This window comes from Chrysoperla carnea, chromosome 2 (assembly GCF_905475395.1).
Source record: "Chrysoperla carnea chromosome 2, inChrCarn1.1, whole genome shotgun sequence".
Taxonomy (NCBI): Eukaryota; Metazoa; Arthropoda; class Insecta; order Neuroptera; family Chrysopidae; genus Chrysoperla; species Chrysoperla carnea.
Genome location: NC_058338.1, coordinates 15,212,837 through 15,221,964, shown reverse-complemented (window position 1 = coordinate 15,221,964; position 9,128 = coordinate 15,212,837). Strand labels below are relative to the sequence as shown.

Here is a 9,128-nt window from a genome sequence, read left to right as displayed (position 1 = left end):
GTTTGTTTGTATATGTTTTTACTACGTCTGCCAGTAAATGTCAACTTCTATAAATCTAGCCTTGATTTTCTAACGTTTTCCCCAGAAAAAATCGAATCTTATAAGCCAATCATTTTGCGCGTTTTTGGAAAGACCATATCTTTTACATGAATATAAAAAATGTATACAAACAGGACATTTCTTTAATTTTAAAATCCCGCTGTTTCCGCGATTTCAAAACTTTGATATAGTACTGCTCCTGTAGGCGATCTCTTAGAGGTTTTCCAAAAAAATGTCCTTCGTTGAACATAAAATCTCTGGTTTGGTTTATCTAAAATGAAAAAATGCAGGGTATTTATCGAAGAAATGGTCAAAATTTTGATTTTTGACGGCGGCTTATAAAAAAGAATGGCGCCATAAGGAAGATGATCTTGATCCAACCCATAATAATCTACAACCAAGTATGAATCGATATGAAATCAGTTGTTTTTGACACCGTGTATGTAGACAGAGGCATAAAAAATACGAATAATAAGTACGACTTATACACGACACGAAAAATAAGTGAGGCATAAAGTTTAATTTGAGGAATAATATTATATAATATAAAAAAAACTGAGCAACTAATCACCATCACTAACGGAATATTTCTCCATCACTTAGTGCTTCTTACTGTTGAATGGAATTTTGTCTTTCCAAGTTTTTGAAAACATGAATGTCTGCATAAAAGGGTGAAAAGAGGCCAAAGGAATACAATTAAAAGAGGCACTTCTTGAATATGAACCCAATTCAAATACACATTTATAATCTCTATTTAGAGCAAGAATCACAATAAACAGGAGAGTGGCGCTTTGAAGTTGGCACATCTTTATTGACATGACATTAACTTATGTATCAGTTTTAAATTCTCTAGCTAACCCTCTTCTAAGAAATTGTAGAATACATGAAATTTTTATTATTTAAACAAAATCATTGAGAATTTTCTCCAATTGCTGTCACATTTTTTTGTAAATGTAAAGTTAAAAAAAATACTCGGTATATGTTTATAGACAGGCATCTGTGAAACCATATCAATTCTTTTTTAGGGGTCATGAACGATTTATAAAAAAAAAAGAAACTCTCCCCGATGACTTTCGGTACAGTCTACATTTTCGGAAAAAAATAAAGTAAAAATACAATATTGTTTTGTTGTGTGATGAGAGTTGGTAACTAAATACTTATCTTTTTTTTTTATTTTTCTTTCGTGTTTCGTTTTTCTTTCAAGAAAATCAACTGAGTGAAAACCTTACAAAGCATGTGGGCTTACATTCAAAGTTTAAAAATGACATTTTTATCTAAAATGTAAACATTAGGTAAAGCTCTAGCTATACCTAGAATCCAATAAAAAAAATAAAAGTCAGTTTTGAAACCATAGCTTGGTTGTTTTTTTCTAGTTTAGGTGAAATAGAAGCATTCGATCTTTTACGAATTATTTTTCAAATAATATTATATTTGGTTTTTGGTAGTACATACTATAATAGAATATTTTTATTATTTTATTATTCTATTTTTTTTATTAATTTCTTGAAAATGAACGTAAGTTCTAAAAATTTTGAGATAATATAATAAAACTTCAGTAGTCAAACACTAATAATAAAATTATTTTTTAATTAATTATAAATTTATGTTTTATGGCATCAAAATAAAGGCCAAGAGAAGCTCAATATAATTCTTAATTCTCATTTCTTTATATTTTAATTACAATATTAAATTATAATATTTAATATATTTTAATTATAATATTTAATTTAGAATTAAGCACGATATTTTCACTATTAGTTGCTAAGTGAATAACAATATTTTTTAACAGCAGCTTTAATACACTCTACACTATGAAAACAAACTAAGCTATTATAGAAATGATATTTCAGAAAATGATAAACAATGAAATAACAACAACCAGGCTTATATCCTTTGTAGTGTATTAAGTGAATGCAGTAGTTGATTTATTTATTATTATAACAGTAGCAATATTGGATTGTACGTGGAATATACGACCCCGAAAATACACAATTAGGTACATTAACCATTTTAGAAGAATAAAAGAGTAAAAAGAGGAATTTTTTTTGGTACCTCAACCTACTGGACCAATTCTTTTTAAAAAATGTTTTGGAAGTTGCGTCGATCAAAATCTACATCTAAATTGGTGCCGTTAGAAAGATTGGCTCTTGCAATTAACTAAACTCGTTGTGTGCCTAGTCATGGTAGAGACAATATCGATGCCAGCGCTTCCAGTGAAAAATTTTGGCGTTAAAGGAGGCTGTTATGACTAATTTGCAATTCTTTACATGTTAATGTTTATTGAAAAACACTAATTAATTAAACTTAATGCATTAAAAATTGTGATAATAAGAAATCAAAATGTACAAATATTATTTTTCAAATGTAAATTATCTTAATTAATTATTTATTTATAATTTGTGAGACAATTATATTAAATTTTCAATGTAAGTCATAAATGCAATCCATACAATTATATATGCATCCTTACAATTCTATAATTAGAGCAGTGTATCGTTACCATCTAATAACCTCTTTATTTTAACCCATTTCTACACATGCTAGAAAAACACTTCACTCTCCATCTAATAACCTCTTTATTTTAACCCATTTCCACACATGCTAGAAAAATGCGGTTTCCTGTCTTATTATTTTGCAGGAGAAAAAGTGCTCGGAAATTCAATCATCTTCCCTTTGTGATTTCTATCACACTTTTAATCGGTTAAAGTCAATTTCGGACTTGAAATGTAAAATAGTATATTTTATTTGTTTATGTCTATAATAATAATGTATAGGATGTACTGTGATAATTGCTAACGGCAACTTCAATGTTTCTATTTCGAAATAAAACAACTAAAGCTACGTTTCTAGATAGATGTTTGCCAACACAAACAGACAACTGTATTTTCCTTAATGATGTCTACGACGCTTACTTCTATGTACAATGTCGGCTAACTAGGCTAAGTTTTAAGAATTTGTTTCGCTTTATGGTTCAAAATAATATCAGCATTAATTTGAACCATAAATTAACGATTTCTGTAATACAATAGACACTTCCAGTAAATTTTTCGATGTATCAAAAACACGTCGAATCGATTGTAGGTATGGTCCAAAAAAAAAAATGATTCCTATAATAAAATATTAACATTTAAAAGTATGTTGCAATAAATATACTCGCTTAAAAATGTTCTGACATTAAACCTCTTCAAAATCGTGCGCCATTGATCATGATGTCGTCTCTTATGACAATTCATAAAAAACCAGAGTTTATACAACCAGAGAACTCCAGGGCCCAAAACTTGCGATATGGCGTAGTAAAATGTTATCTAAATTGAATTTAAAAAATTTTTTTTTTCCTAATATACCTTTATAAATTATAGCTCATGTGTTATTCTATTGTATGAGTTATATTATTGTAAAGTTTCATTCAAATCCTTTCATTAGCTTTTGCGTGAAAGAGAAACAAACACACATAAAAACAAACAAACAAACAAGCAGCCTTACTTTCACATTTATAATATAAAAATAGGGAGAAGTTTACTGGCTCTTAGCCTATAAATCTGTCATCTTCAAACAATGTATTTGGTTTAAAATTTGTCTGTTTTATAAATTATGTGAAATGAAAAGTATCAATTACCTACCCATGTAGAATTTATTCAATCAGAAAATCTGAATACAATACCTGTACCTTTTAGGCAACATTATTTGGTATGACAAATAATTAATTTAATCTGTTACACATATATTCACAATACTAATGCTAAACACATCTCTCATTATTTTTTGGTAAACGACACATAATATGTATGATGTTATAAATAATGAAAATCTCATATCATATCTGATATAACACAGTAATGATATGGTAAATTGGTAATTCTACTTCATTTTCGAGGAATCAACTGATTTATATGTTACTAGAGTGATACCCACCCGCTTCGCTGGACTTAAAAGTAAAGATTGGTAAAGATTGCTCCCGCTTATCCCTTTTCTATAACACTCGAAATAATGATGGGAATTGTTTTACACAGGTAAAATATATTATTTTTTTTAAATGTATAATACTAATTATTCATTGAATATATCAGAGAAGATGGCTTTGAAATATATTATATTGACTATTTTTATAGAAATCTGTAATTTATGGTAATTTCAAATGCCAAATTAAATTTAATTTTTTTATTTTTTTTTTAAATATATCTTTATAAATTATAGATCATGTGTTATTCTGATATATCAGCTATATTGCTGTACAGTTTCATTAAAAATCATTTGCTAGTTTAAGCATGAAAGCTTAACAAATAAACAAACAAACATGCTTACTTTCGCATTTATAATATAAAGAGATTTAAAAATTTTTTTAAAATAAGTGGGAGAAAATGATTCAGAATGATGGTCTCGTAAGTCACACTCCTTGAAATACTTTCATAGAACTTCTTTTATTGTCAAGTGATTACGCATCAGCGTATGTTAAAAGCCATGAAAAATTACATGGCTCAGTGACTGGTATACTAAATAGGAAACCGAAATAGAACAGAAATAATTTTTCGACATTTACTGTTTATTTTTATTACTGACATCCATTAACGTCCTTTATGGGACCAATAGTACTAAAAGTAGTAATAAACTTGGGACGTTTCATTGGGCAACATAGACCTTAATTTTTATTGAAAATTCTGTCATTACAAAATGTTTGCCACAAAAAAAATGATAATTTGAACTTTCGAGTTAAGTTTCCCATCCTATATAATAATATAGTAATATATATCAACGATTTTAATTAAATATTTGTTATTTATTTTGAAAATATCGAACGTTTATAAATACATTTTAATAATTTTACCTTTACAGACAAAATCATGATGTTCTAGTTTTAATCAATTCATAATAATTACAAATAAAAATAATATAAAAATACAACATCAAAAATAAAATCGAAACGCGGTTTGTCTCTAATGACCAACGGTTTGAACTAAGTAAATATTTTGCATATTATAATAGGTTTATAATTTTTAAATATAGCTGTAGATTAAATAAATTTTTGTATTAAATCGATGTTTCAAAAGTGAATATTGGGATTGAAGTTTCATACATATATTTAAATTAAAAACAAGTCTTGGTATTCTAATGAGAGATCTTTTTTTGTGACGTAAACAATTTATTGACATTCACAAAATACGTCAGAGCAGAAGTCTGTAGAGATTAAGCAATATGATTGATAGTCGGGGGGTTTCCCTTTTATAAGAAGATACAAAAAATTTAATAATAATAAGAGTTTATTAATCACATTTTTAAAAAAAACTGTGTATACCGAGTGTAAACGAAATTTGTATAATAGGGTATTCCACTATTTTTGAAAAAGTACTTCAAAATGTTGATTTTGCTAATAAAAACCCACCAAAAATTTATTTCGGAAAAATACACACGCTTTCTTGCCAAAAACTTAAATTAAATTTTAAACCTTTTTTAAACTGTCAAAAAAGTGGGCATCCAATTTAATGACGTAATATGGGTATCACTATACGAAATAACACAAATAAGTTTGACAAATATATTAAAAGACATCTGATTATAATAAATATAAATACTTATTATCTATGTATACATTATACCCAGCTGTCTACACTGAACTAATTGATGGTCTATGTCTCATACCGCTATGACATCACAGCAGGGCTTACCCGCGTTTAAGGTGACATGATTACGATTTTTAATTTTAATATTTTAAAAGAAAAATGTGCTTTTATGATTAACTTTTTTTAAATTTCATGATTTATTTTTGACTAACGATAATACCTTATTCTAGTTAAAAAATAAAACTAAGATTTTCGTATGTGTATTTCTGGACTTAAAATCAATACCAAACCTAAATTTGTACGAAATGAAATAAATTTTAAATGTATATTGACAAAATCCTTAAACCTTAAAAAACGTTCATTCAAATTTTCACTCAAAGTATGCGCTATTGAAAAAGGGGAGCTAATAGTAAACATTCATCCTTTTATGATATAACGTGTTTTTTTTTTCGAAGAATTGCAACTTTTGAAATGAATCTATAGATTACTGATTGTGTATTTGACCTTTATGACCCACACAAATAAATATTATTTGTATACAGCGTGGCTAGGAAAAAATGTGAATATTTGTTTTCTAAAGCTTGTTGAAAGATTGAAGTTTTAACAGAGGCCCAAGAAATAGTGCTCGACATATATTTTTAAAAAAATCAATTTATTATTGAAAAAAAAATTTTTTTTAATTTAAAAAGTCCGACTGCGTTAAGTACAATACAAACTGGAAAGCAAAAAAACAGCAGAGGTCCATTATTGGAAAGGTTTGAGTCGATCTTGTTTTCAAGGGGTCTCGACGCTATGTTAATCTATGCTGGACTTGTTCTTTTATTTTACATTTTTTAATAAGGATTTTCAAATACCTATTCAATACCTTGAAAATTATTTATCTCATCACTACATTGAACTACAAACGATTTAGAACAGGTTTGAAAACTTTAAATGTCCGTATTATAATTATTCAGCATCCTGGCTCTAAATTATGGATTTTTATTGGTAAAGTCCAGTTCCAGCGTGACGGAGCAACACGAAGACGACCGAATGTCATGTACACAAGTGCGAGTATTAGAGAAGACAATTTTGTAGTCGTTTCCATTATTCGCTAGCTTCCATGACCCCGTCATCACCTAAAAGAAGTTCAATGGCCTACCTTGAAATATGTATTGCTGATTGTTTGTGGCTTATTGACATTTAAAAGACAAAATAAATTTGTTTAACATAAAAAAATTTGTAAATTAGGGGAATTACCTCAATTAAATTATCACCTACTTCCAGGTAGTATATTAAACACGAATGATTTCTTATTATTTATAAATTATGATTTTTCGGTGCTAATCTATATATAAAACTGAGTTTCATAAATGAGTTTGTTAAAAGTGTTTGTTAATGTGTGACTTTATTATTTCTACATTCATTATTTAATTTTATATTTTTAAACAGTGATTTCTTCTCGCAAACTTAAATCAATGTGTATATACAATTAGTTTAGTGTCGATTACTTTGTTTAAAAAATGCAGAAATCTTGTGGAATTATAATTATTTTTTTAAACACTTTGTTATCTGTTTTTGGAGCAGGTAAGCAATAACTATTTCTCGCTTTTTGTAAAATACTTTTTGAAGAAATTCATCATAATCAGCTTTTTCGTTTTTATTGAAAGTTACAGCTAACGAAAGATTTTTTATGAATAGATGCAGGCCCGTAGAAAAACCTAGCTAGTAGTACGGGCACAAAGTAACATAACTCACTTTTGCGACTTTTTAAACAATATATAAAAAATAATAAATTATAATTTTTACACTTTTTATGCACTACAATAACATGTCGTAAAGGCTAAAAAGTAGCTATAAGTACTCTCAAATTACGAAAAAGAATTTGTTGATAATTCGAAATAAATTTCGATTTTTGCCCCAATTCACAGCATAAGACTTGAAATTTTTATTATATTTTCTCTGTTTAGATTTTTCTTTGTAATGCCTTCAACCGGTATTCTGATTCTGTGTGCCAAGTAAAAAAATAAGTACTTTTTAAGAACTCCGAGACTCAAGCAGCATCATTATTGAACTAAAAAGCTTTTTAAAAGAAATTTAAGAATTTAAGCTCATAATTGTAATTTGCCCGATATATTTTGAATTGTTTTTATTTTTAGAATGTCCAAATATTCTTACCAGATATATGTGGGGTGGTTTACCCGCTAAAAGTGTAGAATATATGACAATACCTGTTCAGAATGTAATTGTAACACATAGTGTGACTTCAGAATGCAAGACTGTAATCGATTGTGCTGAAATTGTTGAAAATATTCGCGCGGGACATATGGATGTCAATGGATGGGATGACATTGGATTCAAGTAAGAAATCTTCCCGAATATATATCTATTTCAAAGCTATTTTCTTTCAATCTACTTTTTGCGCTGACCGCAATAGGATCCCTTTCAAATTATCTTTCCATACTCTAAAAGAGATCATACCGAACGGAGCATATTAGACAGATACTGCAGTTTATGCTTATTTCTTTTGGAATAAATTTCAACATAACTTTTTTTTCTTTGTAAACAGCTTCCTAATTGGCGGTGATGGTAACGTTTATGAAGGAACCGGATGGCATCGAATTGGAGCACACACTATTGGATGGAATTCAAAATCGATTGGTATTTGTTTTATTGGCGACTTTTCTAGTAAGATTTTTGTATGAAAGTTTTTTTAAACTATGTTCCTTATCACGCGTTTGGTCGATGGAGGCTAGATAAAGGATCGACACACGTTATCCACTTTGATACCCAGTTGACACACGTTGACATCCACTTCAAATTTTTTTTAATTTTTAATTTGAAAGAATTTTAAATTTTTCTTGAAATAAATATACATAAATTATGGTGTGAAGAACATAGTTCCTACCGAGTGTCCAACGAAACCTCTCGCTCTTTTTGTTCTTGTTAATTAAATAAGTAATTTTAATTTAATAGAAAAACTACCAAATCAACAACAATTAGAAGCTGCTAAGAATCTGCTAAAATGTGGTGTCACTAAGGGCGAATTAGCTACTCGTTACAAATTAATAGCACAAAGACAAGTTATTGCTACGGCTAGTCCTGGATTACGGTTGTATCAAGAAATTCAAAGATGGGATCATTGGACAAGTTCACCCTCATGAATACAATATATATTTTAATATGTAAAAAACCTTTACTGGTTTTCGCATCATTTTTAAAGTTCTTTCGTTGACTTTTTTTCTTTAATACTATAATTTATAAAGTAGAGAGAAAATTGTATGTCTTCGAATTTAAATTATAAGGTGATATTTTTCGAAATAATTGTATATTGTATAACTTAGACTGGTACCTTAACCCAATAATATTTAATTTTATACATTTTTATTGTTTTTATATAAATAAATTTTTTTGAAAACTGTACAAATTACATTTTAAATTTTTTTTGTATCTAAAATTCTGTACATTCTTATAATTTTATTATTATCAATAATAATAAAATAATCACAAGCATTTTCTTTTCTTTATTGTGTATCCGAGTTTATCCCTTACATT

General features: G+C 27.9%; 1 protein-coding gene across 1 annotated transcript; it reads left to right on the top strand.

Annotated features, from left to right (window-relative positions):
- Positions 1-6,996: 6,996 nt before the first annotated feature.
- Positions 6,997-8,927, top strand: LOC123292218 (peptidoglycan-recognition protein SA-like). Its single transcript, XM_044872786.1, has 4 exons — positions 6,997-7,160; positions 7,733-7,934; positions 8,143-8,261; positions 8,550-8,927. Exons 1-4 carry the CDS (start codon positions 7,097-7,099, stop codon positions 8,735-8,737), a joined length of 573 nt encoding a protein of 190 aa, XP_044728721.1. The 5' UTR covers positions 6,997-7,096; the 3' UTR covers positions 8,738-8,927.
- The last annotated feature ends 201 nt before the right edge of the window (positions 8,928-9,128 follow it).